Source organism: Lactuca virosa, chromosome 8 (genome assembly GCF_052849685.1).
Source record: "Lactuca virosa cultivar CGN04683 chromosome 8, Lactuca_virosa_CGN04683_v6, whole genome shotgun sequence".
NCBI lineage: Eukaryota > Viridiplantae > Streptophyta > Magnoliopsida > Asterales > Asteraceae > Lactuca > Lactuca virosa.
In genome coordinates this window covers 244,018,412-244,036,628 of record NC_136433.1, presented here as the reverse complement: position 1 = coordinate 244,036,628, position 18,217 = coordinate 244,018,412, and the positions used below count along the sequence as shown (strand labels likewise).

General features: G+C 35.3%; 1 protein-coding gene across 1 annotated transcript; it reads left to right on the top strand.

Annotated features, from left to right (window-relative positions):
- Positions 1–2,729: 2,729 nt before the first annotated feature.
- On the top strand, positions 2,730–5,636 carry LOC145131382 (disease resistance protein At4g27190-like). The gene has a single exon (XM_079066073.1). It carries the CDS (start codon positions 2,730–2,732, stop codon positions 5,634–5,636), a length of 2,907 nt encoding a protein of 968 aa, XP_078922199.1.
- The last annotated feature ends 12,581 nt before the right edge of the window (positions 5,637–18,217 follow it).

Below are 18,217 nucleotides of genomic sequence, written 5' to 3'. Positions count from 1 at the left end.
AATCTTCACCATTCACGTCCGAGTTTATTTCAAATCTTTTTTTATTCCATTTGGATAAAAGTTTCAAAATCGCACCCTTATCTTTTCTTAATAGTTCATTATTTGTTCGAAATATATAAATAAAATGTATGTTTTGTTGTAAAAAATTAAAACAATAAGATCTTGTTCAAATTTCAAATAAAGATCAATTTCTAGAAACTACAACTTTTAGTATTCTTTTGTTATATGAACCAAAATATATTCCATCTCACAAAGTAGATTTAGATTCCGTTATAAATTCGTTTTTTAATTAAACAATCCAAATGTGTGCAGACAATCTGTTTGTATGAGATCTTAGCTATGTGCCTTTATTTTGCCACAATTTTGGTGGGTAATGGCTAGATCATTGGTCTTGATTATATGAATGCTAAGATTTTGTGTTTTGTAGGGTTTTATATTGTAGGATTGCAAGTTTGTTGTCTCTTTTACCCATAAATTATCTTAATGAATGATCATGTGTTTATTTAAACTTGTTAATTGGTTTGTCGAATTTCAATTTCTTGGAGAATTTTAATGGAGTTTGTGAGAGAAAGCATGTAAGGTATGGTAAATGGCATGAGTATTTTTGAAGATTTGAATATGGTTTCATCTTTTTTATGGTTATTTTTTATTTATTTATTTTTTGTAACAGGGATGTTAGACTTGGAGGAGTGACGCGGTAGAGACCGCACTTTTTGTCACATAGGCAGGGGAACACCGCCCCCTATGCGGTCTTGGGTGCGGTTTGGCCGCACCTCTCCCCATTTTGGCCGTGAAATCTGATTGGTGGATTGAAAAATAACCGTTGGAAATGTCAATTTTCAATTTTTTTTATTGTATTATTATTTTTTTAATTTATCTTTATATTTAGCTATATATAACCCATCTTTTTTTACCAAACATCACTCAAAATTTTTCATATTTACCTATATATAACCCATCTTTTTTTTTTTAAATTTTTTATCTATATGTACCTATATGCTAAGTAGTTTTAAAATTTTTAGTAATTTAAACGTGTCATTTATGTTTTTTTAAGGTTGTAGGTTTAAGTTATCTAGTTTTTTTTCTAAGTTTTTAAGATTTTTTTAATGTCATGTTATGTTTTTAGTTATTTTAGTCGTTTAATGTATGTTTTTTAATGTCATGACATATTTTTTTAAGTAATGTAATGTAATGTTTTTTTAAGTAATGAAATGTTTTTATAAAAATGAAGCTTTTTTTTTTCAAAAAAAATTATTAAAAAAAATGTGGCACCACTCCTTGGGTGTGGCAAGAAACCACACTTTTGTGTTAAATGTTGATGTGGCGCTTACGTGGCAGTGTGACAAAATGAGGGAGTGTGACACCACTCCCTCCAGCCTTAGTGCGATTTTGGAGAAGAGTGAAGGAACGGGAAAACATGTTTAGGGTTGTTAAAAAGAATTCTCCTGTAATGTCTTTTTTACATGCACTATATTCAATTCTTACAAGAATGAATCTGATTCGTAAGAATAATGATCGATTTTTTTTTCAGAATTATGCTTGTAATTTTTGTTTTTTTGTTTTTTTTGTTTTTTTTGTTTTTTCCTTTTAACTATTTCATCCTTAATAGAATTTCAGTTTTTGTATGACATTAGCATGATTCCAGAATAATTTTTTAATTTTAATGTAATTTTTAGTTTAAAATCATGGTTTCTTGTATTTCATTCTCATAAGAACATTTTTTTAAAAAATATATTCATATTATTCAATGAATGTATCTTTTTTTTGGTAGATTTCATTTATTTGCAATTGATATTCTTTTAGGAATGTTTTGTTCCAAAAATAAATCATATTCTTTCAAGAATGAAAATGTATTCTGTTAACGATATGTTTTTTTCTTTTTTCAAAAATATTTATCCTAGAATGTTTATGTTTTTTTTTTTTGAAAAGAAAAAAATAATAAATCAATTCCTAAAAATAGTCAAAAAAAAAAAAAAAGAGTACATCAAAGAATTATTTAAAAAATAGTCAGAAAAATCCATCGACTGATAAGCACTTCGGCGGGGCAAATGTCAAGTATATAGTTCCATTTTGAAAGAGTTCACTTGGATACCATCCAGTACAGAAAATATCATTTTCAACCTCTTAGTATTACAAGCTACCAGGTTCAGTCCCTACGACTTTAAAAAAATAATAAAAATTGAAATAAGATTTTTCTTATAATTCAGTGCATTTTTCAAATAAGGTCTAAGAAATATACATCATTGTTTCCTACATTGATACTATGCATTCCGATGCCCAGTTACTCACGCATTAGTTTTTTTTTTTTTTTTTTTTTCTGTTCTTTATTAAACCTAAATCCGATGATATAATAAGTTATTATTTTAACAATAGAATTTAAAAAATATAATGAATGACCAAATTTGTACTTTAACGTTTAGCGTTGTGATCTATAAAAAAGGTACCTATCATTTTGTGTACAATAACTCTTATCTTATCTTCTTTTGTAAACCAATCATACACTCCGAAAGTGTTGAATAATATTCACTCTTATCGTCACTGCTTTTCTTTATGCAGCTACCGTCTTCCATTCTTGCTTTATCATACTCTTCTTTTGTTAGCCAAACAAACACTGTTATCTTTACTTTTGTGCAATTGATAGTCAGGGCCTTCGGTTTTTGGGTAATCATAAATCTTTTTTTTCATATCTAAAGAATCCAAACAATCAGAAAAGAAGCAACCTCGGTAGAATGGGAGAGGTCACTAATACTGTGGTTGGGAAAATAATGGACTTATTGTTTAGTTCGGCTAAACGGGAGATTGATTATGTCCGAAATTGCACTAAAAATGTTGACAAGTTGAAGAGTGAAACTCAAAAGCTCAAGGATATGAGGGGTAGGATTCAACAACGAATCGATGCAGCAAAAGAAAAAGGAGAAGCTCTCTTAGCTGGTGTGCAGAACTGGATGGACAAGGCAGACGATGAAATATCCAAAGTGGGAGAGTTTCTTGAAGAAGAAGCCAACGCCATGAAGACGTGCTTCAACTTACGACCTTGTGTCAATTTGAGCAGCCTCCACCATTACAGTAAGATGTCGATAAACAAAACCCCTTTTCTTCTGCAGCATCAAGAAGATGGTCAAACTTACGAATCTTGTGTCTCCATTCCCACTCCCACCCCAAAATTTGTAGACCTCTACCAAACAAAGAATCTTGATGATATTGATACCCACAAGTTGGCGTTGAGGGAAATCATTGAAGCTATCAAAGATGAGAGCATACAGATGGTTGGAATTTATGGATCAGGAGGTGTAGGGAAAACTACATTAGCCAATGAAGTTGCTGCAGAAGTGAAGAATCAATTTGCAGACATTGTGTTTATAACTGTCTCACAGACTGTAGACGTTGAAAAGATTAAGAAGAACGTTGAAGTAGCTTCAAAGCGGATAATGATTAATAAGGAGAAGGTTCTAATTATTTTAGATGACATATGGGGAAAGCTAGTCCTCTCTGATGTGGGTATTCCATGTGGGAATGACCACATGAATTGCAAGATCTTGTTGACGTCTAGAAACAGAAATGTATGTGAAGGGATGAACGTTGATAGGAATATATGCGTAAACGCTTTGAAGAAGGAAGAAGCGTGGGTACTCTTCAAACGTATAGTTGGTGATGAAAAGTTAGCGAATAATTCTAGTCTGGAGAAAGTTGCAAAAGAGGTGACTGAAGAATGTGGTGGATTGCCCCTCATCATTCAAGCGGTGGGAAATGCTTTAAAAAATAAAAAAATTGATATATGGGAGGCGGCACTTGACCGACTAAGAAAGCATGCCCCTCTTGAGATTGCTCCAGAGATAAGGAAAGCATTTACACATCTGAAGCTGAGCTATGACTTACTTGAAAGCAAAGAAGCTAAATCATGCTTCTTACTGTCTAGTTTGTTCAAGGAAGATGATATCATATATACTTTACGTTTAGTAGAATATGGGGTGGGTCTGCGGATATTTGATAATCTGGATAGCATTAACGATGCCAAAAAAAGAGTCGAAATGGCAGTTGACACTCTCACATCCTCTGGCTTGTTATTGTCGGTGGGAAACAAGGGAGACAAGGTAAAAATGCATGACGTTGTCCGTGAGGTGGCTTTGTTAATAACTTCTTTTTCTGAAGGTGAAGAGAAGGAGAAGTTTTTAGTGGAGGCGGGAAAAGATTTGACAGAATGGCAACCAAGAAACAAAACCTTAGAAAGCTACACCAAGATCTCACTCATTGATAATCGAATTGGTAAGCTTCCAGATCATCAGCTTCATTTCCCACTCCTTGATACTTTCCTTATACGGAACAATGGTCTTTCGATTATTCCTGATGAATTCTTTGGAGGCATGAAAGAAGTTAAAGTTTTAGATATCTCTGGTAATAACATCACATCCCTCCCACAATCACTGAAGCTGCTCACAAAACTCATCTCGCTCGATCTAAGTGGCAATGGATCTCTCAATGATATTTCTATAGTTGGGGAGCTAAAGGACCTGGAGATTCTACAGGTTAGAGCGACCAGAATTGAAGTGATTCCTGAAGAGATCGGTCAATTGACCAACTTAAGGCTGTTGGATGCGCGCCACTGTCCCTATCTATCTCATGTAACACCTGGTGTCATATCAAAGCTCACTTGGTTGGAAGAGTTGTATTTTGGAACCTTTATCAATGACAAGAACGCAGTGTCTCGCTTTGGTCTTATGGAAATAAGTAAGTTGAAATCCTTTAGAGCTCTGCATTTATGGATGGTCCCAGATGATTGTCATATTTTTCCGGAAGGCACCTACTTCGAAAAGTTGAAAGAATTCTATTTTCGATTTTGGAACGGCAAAAGGTCTTTATTTGAGATAGAATCAAAATCATATTTAAAACGTCGACTACACATTTCAGAGTCTAACTTCCCGTTCAAGATGCCAATCAAGAAACTGTTTCAGGTAAGTGATGGTATAGTACTACGGAGGATAAACGATTTGGATGACATCATACCAGACCTTTATGGAGAAAGTACTATTGATGAATTAAAGTCTATTGAATTGGAGGAATGTGACAAAGTTTCATGCTTGGTGAAGAGAACGGATGAGGATGAGGATGCAACACAAACTTTTGTTGCACCCAATGACCTGATGCTTGGTCAAAGGAAAACAACAAAGGAAAAGTATTTCTCCCACGTGGAAAAAATCTGTCTGATTGGCCTTGATAACCTGAAGCTTCTTTTTGATTGTTCATTTCAATATATAAGCTTGTGTAATCTACAAGTCATTCAAATTTTTGGTTGTCCTTCCTTGTTGATGGTATTCCCGTTAAGTGTAGCACAAGGACTTTCCAATCTGAGACGTATATCAATTCGGGGGTGTAAAAGTATGATGGTAGTGATTTCTGGTGGAGATGAGCAAACAACTCATAATGACATTGAGTTCCCTAGACTTACCCATATTTCCCTTATGGATTTGCCCCAACTAAAGAGCTTCGACTCTGGGGATTCTACAGTCAGATATCCTTCTTTGGAGTTTATCAAGGTGAGAAATTGTGGTACCATGAAGAGATGGGGTTCCGGAGACCACGATATGCCCAACATCAAATTTGGTGATGATGAAGAGATCCTTAAGTTGTTCCATTCATGATCTTTTCAGCAAGTACATGTACCATGAGAGGTATGAGAAGACGGGTATATATATGAAAAGATGAGTAATATACAGCCAAGGAGACGGAGACCAATTTATATGTTTCAAAGACTCATCTTTCTTCTTTTTCCCCCTCAAGATTTCATGCTCTACCGAAGATTAACACAAAATCAAGGTTTATTGTATAGTTTAGGAGCTACGTTGAAACAACCATAGAATCCAGGTTTATTGTAGTTTTGATGCTTCCAAATTTAAAATTATGGCTCCAACAACCAACAGTGTTCAAAGAGTGAATTACTTGAAGAATATTTAGAATTAATTGCAAAAAAACAGAGTGGTTCTATGTCATCATCTTCCTCTTCTTCTCCATCAGCAATCTCATCTTCCCAACTCCCAAGTCTCATCATCATCATCCTCATCCTCATCCTGTCATCCATGTCTACTATAGATGTGAAGCTTTTCCTCAAAGATTTTATATTGAATTCTTATGGCTCGCTCAATTTGGTTACAATAGAGAGAAGCACAGAGGAGACAGCATATGCTCTTTAGCTTTTTTTCCTCATAATATCGCCATGGCAATTCATCAAAAAATTGGTAAGCATCAACATTTTATCATTTGCCTATTAGCACCTTTCCCAATTCATAACGGACATGATTCTAAACATTGATCAAATTTCAATGCACCTGAGTGAGAGACTTGGTAGTCGGCGTAGGGGTTTTTCATCAAATTCCAGTAAAATATCTTCAAATTGAACTACCACAAAACCCTATAAAATCTCCCTTTTTAAAAATCAGCAAACAAATTTGATATTTCTTCGACTTTGTCAAATATAGGGCTTCATTTCTTTTTGATTGTCTCGGATTGTCTTTCTCATCCCAACTTCATCAACGACACTGTTTCTCCTTTCAATCGTCTCTAAATAACATAAAGAATTATAAGTACCACCTTTATGAATTATGATTATAAAGATTGATTATTTATTTTTGTAATTGGGTGTGGGATGAGAGTTAGCCATTTTTTGATTCTAAAGATTGTTTGTTGTAGGATATGACTTTAGGTGTTCTGAAAATGAGTGAATTGAAAGTTTTTACAAACCGCAAATTGCGATACAACCCAAATATTGTAATTTACCCAGGTGCTCTATCTTTCTACTACTCTATTGTATTTTTTTTGTCTCAAGTTTTTTTGTGTGTATAATAAATCATGTGTTTATCTGATTTGAGTTAATAATTTACTCAACCCTAACTAGACAACGACTATCTTTTGGATTTTAGTCATGGTATGGGTTTCTTGATCCCCTTAACTATTCTCCTTTTGGTTCGGTTCTGACTAACCTTTATTTCTCTTTCAATCTGACAGAAAGTCCAAAGTGAAATCAATGATTTGAGTGGTGAGGATTTGAAGTATGTTGTCTTACTTATTTTATATCTTTGTTAATTGAAATTCATCCATTTAATGTCCTTTTTGTACCATTTTTTCTTTTTGTAAGAAAGTGGGTTAGGAGTATGCAAATATGATGGGACTAGCGAGCTAAGGGTGTTGGTTTAGATGAGAAATATAGGTAGATACCAAACATGTTGATAAATGGAACATTAAGTAGAAATTGATACACAAAAAGTTAGGAAATTGTTAAAGGAAATTATGGATGTTAGCATATTATTGTATCCATTTTGAAAGTTTCTTTAATGTGCAGACAATGGTCAAGAAAAGACAAATGAAGACATCTGAGGCTACACAGCTACACAAGTTGGATCAAATGATCAATTGATATTGGTGGATATTATGAAAAAGCAGTCAAGAGTATTTCGGCTGGCCATAACCTAACCCAAAAAAAATCCAAACCTTAACCGCAAAAACTGATTAACTGGTACCAGACCGGTGTCTCTTTTCTTCGGTCTTTGTAAATTGAAGTTTTAATATGTGATTACCTAGACTTGTGTATTCATTTTTTATGAAGAAACTTCTGCATACATAATCTAAGCTAGGGATTTTCTCCTATAAGTTACAAGTTACAAGTATAATGCTCGTGTCGAATACATTATCAAAATTTTGTATTGTTTGTGTCATATATCTCTTATTACTTAAAGTAACAACTAATTCCTCATTTCAGTTAATATTTAATTGAAAAATATCGTTTTAAAAATTCTTAGTTGCTTCTTCTCATATAATATTTCTTTTTACTATTTGGAATGGTAAAATCGGATAAAGAATTGAATTGGTTATTCCAGTGGAATAAAAAGAATTGTTTGTTTTTTCCTGGTCGAATGGAATAGATCATTCATGAAGGACTCGAATTTCTTCATTTTTCTTAATTTTCATACCTTAAGTGGGAGGTGTTTCTTTTTTTCATTTTCATCATAGAATGAAGTTGGAATTTGTAAGATAAGCCATTTTTATTTATATTTTTATTTATGAGAAATATTTTAAAATTTTCATGATTTTGATTGATAACAAAAAATGAAAGTACAATGTTATTTCATGTATCTTTTTAAATTCTTTGGCTGTTGAACAACAACACAGGTGACCAAACATTTATTTATTTAAATGTTAACTTCTTAATCTTTCTGTTCCAGGAAAAAGAATTGTCCAAAATAGGATGTTATTAGCCGTCTAAAGTAGGATGCTAAACTAAACAAAGAAATTTAAGATTTTCCTTATCGTTTTTTTTTTTTTTTTTTTTTTTTTTTATAGATCTCACTTTATTTGTTTTCCTATTTGCAAGATTGTACATTTGTTTTTTTCTTATTATTATTAAGGTATTGTAGTTTGAAAAAACCTACCCAATTAGGATATTAAACTTTTAAAATGTTTACCCATTTAAAGTAGTACAAATTGCTTTGTATTTCAATGACATTCTTATAATTGATTAGATTTAATGTTATAATACACAAATACATGGACATGTCTTGCTGTTTCTTGCATTTCACCGATCTAAAAACTTCCAATTACAAGAAATAATAATGTACTTCAATTTATTTGTGTATTTGGCATCCTACTTTCAATTAATTCGTCAATTAAGGTTCGATGTTTTCCCATCAATAGGGATTTTCTTTGTCATAATGTAGAGACAAGTACACATAATCTTCTTCCTATTATTGTAATCATTTAAAGAGTATATAAGCACAATGTTGTAATAGAAAGAAACAAAAGTAGATTGCTATAATAACAATTGAAGGAGAAATTGGGTGTGGTGTTCATGCTTTCCGACGAGGTTCCAGTCACCAAGGGTTACTTTGGTGTTGCTAAGCACCTTTGATTTTGTTATGACTAATCGGGGGTAGAACCGGCTATGGCCATTGATAGTTGGAGAGGGGAATTCGATTGAGAAATAATGGGTATGCTTAAAGATTTTGGAGGTTTTCTTGAATGAAACTGTGTAGCATTTGGTGAGACTAATAAAATAGCTTGTAAATTGGATTTTAAAAATACTATTTGAGATTGTTTATTGATAAGCTCATGTAGCTTTTTTCACATAATTTCCAAATATACCCTTATATATTATTTAATATAAACTTAAAAATCATAATCAATCTTGTAAATGCGAGACAAAAAAATTGATGAAGGGTTTGGGAATTCTACAAATATTATAAATCTTCTTTCGAGTATGGGAAAAAAATTCTAGTATTATTTTATATTCTGTTAAATGTGACTTGGGCATTTGGAGATTCTTATGGAGCATTTGGGTTCAATGGAACACTTGGAACTCAATGGGACACTTTGAGTTTAATGAAGCATCTGAGAAAGGAAAGGATCATCTGAGAAGGGAATGGAATAGATCATTCATGAAGGACTCGAATTTCTTAATTTTTCTTAATTTTCATACCTTAAGTGGTGGGTGTTTCTTTTTTCATTTTCATCATAGAATGCAATTGGAATTTGTAAGATAAGGCATTTTATTTATAAGTTTATTTTATGAGAAATATTTTAAAATTTTCATGATTTTGATTGATAACAAAAAATGAAAGTACAATGTTATTTCATGTATCTTTTTAAATTCTTTGGCTGTTAAACAACAACACAGGTGACCAAACAGTTCTTTATTTAAATGTTAACGTCTTAATCTTTTTGTCCCAGGAAAAAGAATTGTAACGACCCAAAAATTCAGGGTAAAATTTTCGTTTTTAATATAGTCAGAACATAAATATTGGTTATTTCAAACATCCACAACAATGCTAATGAAATCATTTATCAGAGTTCGTCCCAAAATCATTCATTACGGAATTCATAGGTGTGTGCACTGCGATCAGTCCGAGCCCTTCTTTTCCAAATCGAAGATACCTGAAACCAAAACTGTAAACCGTAAGCACGAAGTTAGTGAGTCCCCCAGAGCATACCCCACACTCAATCCACATAACATATATTGTATTAGCTGTAATAGTTATCTCTACCGCATAATACAGAGCAAGTGGCTATAACAGCTACCTCTACCACATACCGCGTATCATTTAGCTATAAAAGCTATCTCTACCATTATCACATATCAATCAGCTATAAAAGCTACTTCTACCACATATCACATATCAAATAGCTATAAAAGCTATCTCTACCATTAACACATATCAATTAGCTATACAAGATATCTCTACCGTTAGCCACAAAGGCTATCTCTACCATCAGCCATAAAGGTTGTCTCTACCATTAGCCAGAAGGCTATCTCTACCACTAGCCGGAAGGCTATCTCTACCGTTAGCCACAAAGGCTATCTCTACCGCATATCATGCATACATACATATCACACACCTCTACATAGCAAGTATACCAACTATCATAAAATGGGCAGGCCTTGGTGCCTTAGAGCCATTGGTATGGTGAGAAGACTCACCTCTCGAATGCTGAACTGATAAGCTGAAATCAAACATATCCCACACGCTGCTCCTTCTCAACTGCCCATAATCATCAGGTGATTAATTTGACACAAACCCATAAATACCCTCAGGTCAACCCCGGACAAAGTCATGGTCCACCGTCAAGGTCAACAGTCCATGTTGACCTCAACTCGTCGAGTACAACCAGCCACTTGTCGGGTTCCTTGCATGGCTCACCTACTCACCGAGTCACTTGAGTGACTCGTCGAGTTCCCTAATGTTTACGGTCGTAAACTCCCAACCGAACACCCTTGACCGCGAACCCTTGGCCGTGAACCCTTGACCGTGAATGAGAAAACCCTCCCGACTCTCCGAGTCACCAGAGCGGCTCAATGATTTCCCACGTATTCGGTCCTTCCCAGAGGGATTTAAGGCCTCCAAATTCAGATCCATAATCTCCTAACATAGATGTCACGTAAAGTTGCAAACTTTACGTGCATGCAAGGCCTCACATGACCGTAATACCCAAACTAACCTTCAAACAAGGTTTTCATGCATGGTGAGGAGTTAAACTAGAAAAAGATACAACTTTATGATATTGAGGACCCAGAAAGGTCCAGATCTGGAACCATATCCTAGGGATACGTCCAGATCTCGATTTGAACTCCATTTGCCCCAAATAATGGTCCTTTACGTGAAAAGAGTGAGATCTAAGAGTCTAAGACTTAAGGTAACGAATCAGTACCTCAATAAGGTGTTCACCCTGATATCACATTCAGATCTCGGAGTCCAAGGTCGGATGATCCCACAATACTTCAGCGACAACATCTCTCTCTCTCTCAGCAACTCCGAGGGGCTTTCTTAACATAATTTCTAAGGTTACTGAAACCTAGCCAAAATCCCCTCGTACGAACCCTTGAACCACCCCGACCATACTCAAAATGACACTCAATTGCTGGAAAATCCCCGATATATTCGGAGATGATCCCGTACTATTCCATCCAATTTCACAATATGCAGATGGCATATAGCTCTTCTTGAAGGTGTGTATAAATCAACCACTACTAAAGATAACAATTAATGATACGCCTTCCCATGCTGATGAAAAATAACTGCTACTAAATACAGGCAACGCTGGTGGGGAGGCAAAAGGGTACATACCTCGCACCCTTGCCTGCAGGAGTTCCGACCTCCCCAGTCTAACCCTGCAAAGTGGGGCCCCTCCCCGCTAGGCTCCGACTCCACCCTCTCGTCCAATGGTGATCCTCAAAATAGCCGGAACGGATGCTCTCACCGCTCCTCTCTGATTCTTAAACGGTCGACTTCCTTGTTACCCTTCTGATCGTAGGAAATATAACGGGCTTGCCCCTCGTGGTTAATCCTTGGAAACGCGACCAAACCTGATACACCCGTAGCAACCCAGATCACTGAACAGATTCCGACAACGACTCGGACCAATCACAGTACACGCGGGTTCCGCTCCGGGAGATACATCCGCCTGAAGATCTCTCAAAGATTCATCGTCATGCTGGATGGCATCTGACATCCCTTGCTAACCCAGACAATAGCAGAATACCGATCTGAGATCCAACTTATCACAATACCCAAGCGATACAATTACCCAATATCCACCGGAAATGGCTGAAGTTAGCATATCCACAAACATCTGAAGAATCCTGACCACCTCCTCTTGTGATACCTCTACCACCCTGAGAAAATGGTGTAACTTCCTCATTCCGATCCCGATGACAGTCCAAACCCTTGGAACGAAACTTCATCGCGCAGTTTCTGCAAACGTTGCACTGGATCCGACCCTGCTGGCCACTCAAATGCTGATCCAAACTCTTGGGTCTCAACCTGAGACCCTCCAATAAATTCACCTTACCTGAACCTCTCCTATTGAGGTACTCTTAATCAGTCTTCCGTCCTCGGCTCTGTGATCCATACCATTCAGGGTCTCACACCCCGACACCCTTGCCAGTTCAATCACCAACGGCTGAACTACAGTAACTGGAGCAACTTCTGCTCTAAGCCGCCTATAAACTGTTCCCAAGACATAGTCTCCAATCCTGAAAATGCAATAGACCGCACAATCAATCCTTTCTGCGTAATACAAGAGGTCCAAAGCGAACTTAAAGTCCTAGCAGTCCTTTCGCCAACTGGCTCTCCACCGGAGTCGGGACCAAACCCTGGTCCTTTCCCTTACGTGCTCATCCGCATTCTGCACAGCAGCTATCCTCACGGTCCAATCATAACCTAGAATTCTCCTTCATAGGCTTCTTAGATTCTCCAAGACTTTCCCCGATTCGAGTATGGATCTTGTGCATTCAGTAGTACGCGCCCGATACTACCTTCCACACCTATCCATACTTTCCTCCGAAATCATCTCGGATCTTCTAAGTCACCTACTCCCATGATGTACTAGATACCCTCTCAACAACGACACGATACTCACCGAAACAACTCCTAGGCTCCCAACCTCTACTAACCGCCCCACTAACTCACTGGAGCATAACCTAGGCTTTCCTAGGTTCCCAACCTCACCCTGCCATCAGCTGCTGAGGAACTCCCCATGATGCCAGCCATCCACCTCTTGGATATCGTCATATCCACTTAGTAGCTGACTCCCATCACTCAAGAGTTCCACAAAGAACAAAGCATGCAGCATTCGTGCAGTAGCACTCCGATCCAAAGAACTACCATAGAACATTCCACCCACACATCGCAACTCGCACTATCCACATCCATCCATCCTCACTGTCGGCTGCCTTATGCATGCAAATTATACACAGAACAGGATCTAATAGAATGTCGAATAATTGACTCTACCCTAGGACCACAACCAAACAAGGAACAGGAAATAAGGCCAAATCAATTATTCTAAGGCTATAAGATCCTAACCGTATAAAACTTTAAAAGCATACACGTAGCACTTACTAATACTAATAATCATTCTCATTCTAGCATGGCATCAAATATTCCCAAGGCTACAAGCATCACATATCAGGCCGATCTATTGCTGACTACTCAGCACTAACATGCAAGTCTACCAGCTCATACAACATATATATGCATCTCCCCTAGCCCTAGCTAGCATGCGATTCACAGATTCATAAACCAAGTTATAACAGATAACATATGTGGGTATCCTGGGGAAACTTACTTGAGCTCGGATGATTGCATGCACCACACCTTTTCTTGTCTTATAAATTCTTTACTTAAAACATTTTTCCTTTGAAAACTTTACAGATCCTCAGTTTGAGTTCAGACTCACCCGAAAGTATGTCCGAATCCCTCAAAACAAGGCTCTGATACCAACTTGTAACGACCCAAAAATCCATGGTAAAAATTTCGTTTTTAATATAGTCAGAACATAAATATCGGTTATTCCAAACATCCACAACAATGTTAATGAAATCATATATCAGAGTTCGTCCCAAAATCATTCATTGCGGAATTCATAGGTGCATTGTTGTAAAACTCGCCGAGTTGGCCGATTACTCCTCCGAGTACTCGCTACTCGGCCCCTTACCGAGGCGAGTTACAGAATCCCGAGTACTCCCCGATCGGCCCCTTACTGAACTGAGCCATGTTGTAAAACTCGGTCAACCCAGTGATTAATATGTATAATATACTTAATGATTTATTATTTAACACAAACACATGTGATTATTACTACATATATATCTTAAATTTTTAGTAATTACTCATGAAGTGAGACCATTATGTGTTTTTTAGTTTTTGTGTATTCATATTTATCTAATTTTGTTATATATTTCAATCAATTTATGGTTTTAACTTATGATTTTGACATATATAATTTCCCTAAAAATATTTCTATATGAATTATCAAATCCGAGTACTCCCTGAGTACTTCCAAGTACTCCCGACTACTCGCTACTCGGTAGTCGGTCGAACAGGTACCGAGTAACGAGTTCTACAACCTTGCATAGGTGTGTGCACTGGGATCAGTCCGAGCCCTTCTTTTCCAAATCGAAGATACCTGAAACCAAAACTGTAAACCGTAAGCACGAAGCTTAGTGAGTCCCCCAGAGCATACCCCACACTCAATCCACATAACACATATCGTATTAGCTGTAATAGTTATCTCTACCGCATAATACAGAGCAAGTGGCTATAACAGCTACCTCTACCACATATCGCGTATCATTTAGCTATAAAAGCTATCTCTACCATTTTCACATATCAATCAGCTATAAAAGCTACTTCAACCACATATCACATATCAAATAGCTATAAAAGCTATCTCTACCATTAGCACATATCAATTAGCTATACAAACTATCTCTACCGTTAGCCACAAAGGCTATCTCTACCATTAGCCACAAGGCTATCTCTACCATCAGCCATAAAGGTTGTCTTTACCATTAACCAGAAGGCTATCTCTACCATTAGCCCGAAGGCTATCTCTACCACTAGCCGGAAGGCTATCTCTACTGTTAGCCACAAAGGCTATCTCTACCGCATATCATGCATACATACATATCACACACCTCTACAAAGCAAGTATACCAACTATCATAAAATGGGCCGGCCTTGGTACCTTAGACCTATTGGTATGGTGAGAAGACTCATCTCTCGAATGCTGAACTGATAAGATGAAATCAGACATATCCCACACGTTGCTCCTTCTCAACTGCCCATAATCATCATCTGATTTATTTGACACAAACCCATAAATACCCTCAGGTCAACCCCGGACAAAGTCAAGGTTCATGGTCAAGGTCAACAGTCCATGTTGACCTCAACTCGTCGAGTATAACCAGCCACTCGTCGAGTTACTTGCATGGCTCGCCAACTCGTCGAGTCACTTGAGTGATTCGTCGAGTTCCCTAATGTTTACGGTCACATAATTATTTCAACAAGTTTACGTTTTGTGTAATGAAAACCCTTTGTAAGTGTAAATATCACTTTTCCATAGTATTAATGTAGCGTATAATAATTATATACTTTTATATAATTATTCGTCTTGTCCCAAAACGTTATAATAGTGTTAATGACCCATAAACTATACCTATTATAGTTTATTATAAATGTTTCGTTGTACCCAAAATGTTATAAATGTTTCATAAATAACATATATTATACATCTAACACGAGTATATGAACTTTTAGTATGATAAGGCCAGTTTTCTAGTTTTTGGCCTTTTTACATCACCAAACGGTAAATATTGAATTATAAACTTTGTAAAAATTATTTTTACCTTTTTGTGAAGTTTATGTCAAGCTAACCTTATATGTTTAAAACAACATATTTTAGGTTAAAACTCACAAAAATGGTACCATAACCGGGTTATGACCATTTTTACTAGAAAATCCTAATTTTTACATAAAAATGGTGGATTTTTGGGTTTTCTTTTTGTAAAACCAAATCCTTGGTATTTATAACTAGTTTCATAACATATGTCCAAAATAATATATTTTGGTTTATATCCCACAAAAATGGGAGAATAACTTGGTTAAAAACCATTTTTTTGCTAGAAAAGTCATATTATGTTCATAAAAACGCTAGTTACCTTTGTTTATATGACTTTTCTTAAGAACATATAGCATATTTATACTCATTTTTCATAGATTTGCAGTTTAAACAACATACCACACATAAATGTTCATAATACTAGGTAATAACATTATTTCATATAGATAACATTTTTACACAACATGAAGATAAAGCATGTATAACAACTTGTATAATTATACAAGTTTACTTGTATTTCCCTCCCCCCCCCCCTAAAAGTTGGATAAAAATGAAAATGAGGGGTATGAACTCACTTTGAGTGTGTTTCTTGGTGGATAAACAGGTGAAGATGAAGGTTTCAAGATAAGAACACTCGAAGAACACTTGAAGAACATTTGAAGTTCGAAATATCCTATGGATATTAACACATATTAATGTGTGTAACAATAACAAAACTAGTATATATTTGTATAGAATCACTAGATTAGTAAGGAAAAACTTACCAAAAGATCAAGAACCAACTTATGGATATTAATCTTGAGAGAAATGACTTGTTCTTGAAGAAGATGAAGAAATGAAGAAAATAGAATGAATAGGGGGGGGGGGAGGGTTCGGCCGAGTTTAAGGAAGAGAGGGAGGGGTGAGGGGGGGGGGGGGTGGGGTGGGGTGGGTATAGGGGGTAGGGTGTGGCTTTTTGAATAAAAAATTCAAGTTGATTTTTTTTATTAAAATAACAATTCTTTATTAAAGGTGTAATCACCATATAAGACAAATGTTGTCTTTGTAGTGTATTTGTATATAAATTGGGTAATTTTTATAAGAGTTTGTGATTTTTATAAAAAGTATGGTAAAAATGATGTATAATTACTTAGTTTGAATCATATAAATTCAAATCTTTATAAAAATCATTATCATCAAAAAATAATAACACCTTACATGAAAGTTAGGATGATTCTTAATTCTTTTCCTTAAAGTTTGAGTGTTTAAGCTTGGTAAAGAATTTGTCGCATTTGGTGACGAATTCACCAAAAATCTGAATATGTAACCCTTGTTATGAATTTTCCATATAGCATAAAGTTTATGAACTCAACTACATTGTGTTATGAATATTATTTATACCTAAATAATATATAATTGAATTATCGAATTTTTATGTTACTGATTAGGGTTTATATTTAATATATGGAAACAAGAGAGGTGCTTTGTATTATAACTTGTTAATAGTACATTAGAAACATTAGGGAATATCTCATTCCTCCTAAAATTCGAATACGAGTTGAGTTGACCTGGTTGACTTTTGTTGACTTTGTTTGACCAAAATTAACGGTTGTCACATGTAGTTTATGAATGTTTGGCAATGACATTAAATAAGAGCCAAGGGCCTTCGTTACCTTAGGTTGGTCTGTATCTTAAAGATCCTGTTATTTTGCATGGGCAATTGTATGTTGCCTTAATTAGAGTTCAAGGTAGAGATGTCAACGGGGGCAAACGGGACGGGGATTGCATCTCCCGCTGTAACGTCCGTATTTCTCAGTAAGCATTAATAAGATGATGTAATAGTTAGGGTCAACAATTGTAACCTATTTGATGTAATAAATAAGAATTATGTGAATATTATGTGTTTCATGATTTCTATAATATAATAAAATAGAAAAAATCAGCCGAATCGCCCGTAAATCTTAAAAATAAGTTTGACAAAACATATATATTATTATATATTTAGAAAGTACATGTCGTCCCGATCACGAAATATAAATTTCTTAGAAATCCGACTCTGTATGAATTAGATATGATTTTTATTAGATATAAAAGTGAGCCGCGCACAATAAATGTATGACGTAAAAAGCTAGTAAGAGAATGATTGAATTTTAGCTAAAGCCACCAAAAAGAAAATTGTAGTACTCTTTAAAATAAGAATTTTAAGAAAAAGAATGTCAAAAAATGGAGTCCGTACGAGAGTGTTATGATTTTAGCAAAATCATTTAATTTTATAAGAATATGGACGAAAAATAAAGTGAAAATTAGCCGACGGAGTCTAAACGGAAGTTGTAGATCTTGTCGATAGCTACGGGTGGATATAAATAACGTCAAAAACGGAGTTCGTATGAACGAGTTATGATTTATAATAGCATATTTACGTATTAAAATAAAGTATAAATTACATATACGTATATACATACATATATATATATATATATATATATATATATATATATATATATACACACACACACATATACATATGTATATATCATTAGAAAGGTATCGACGATGCGGTCATTATAATACTAGTATT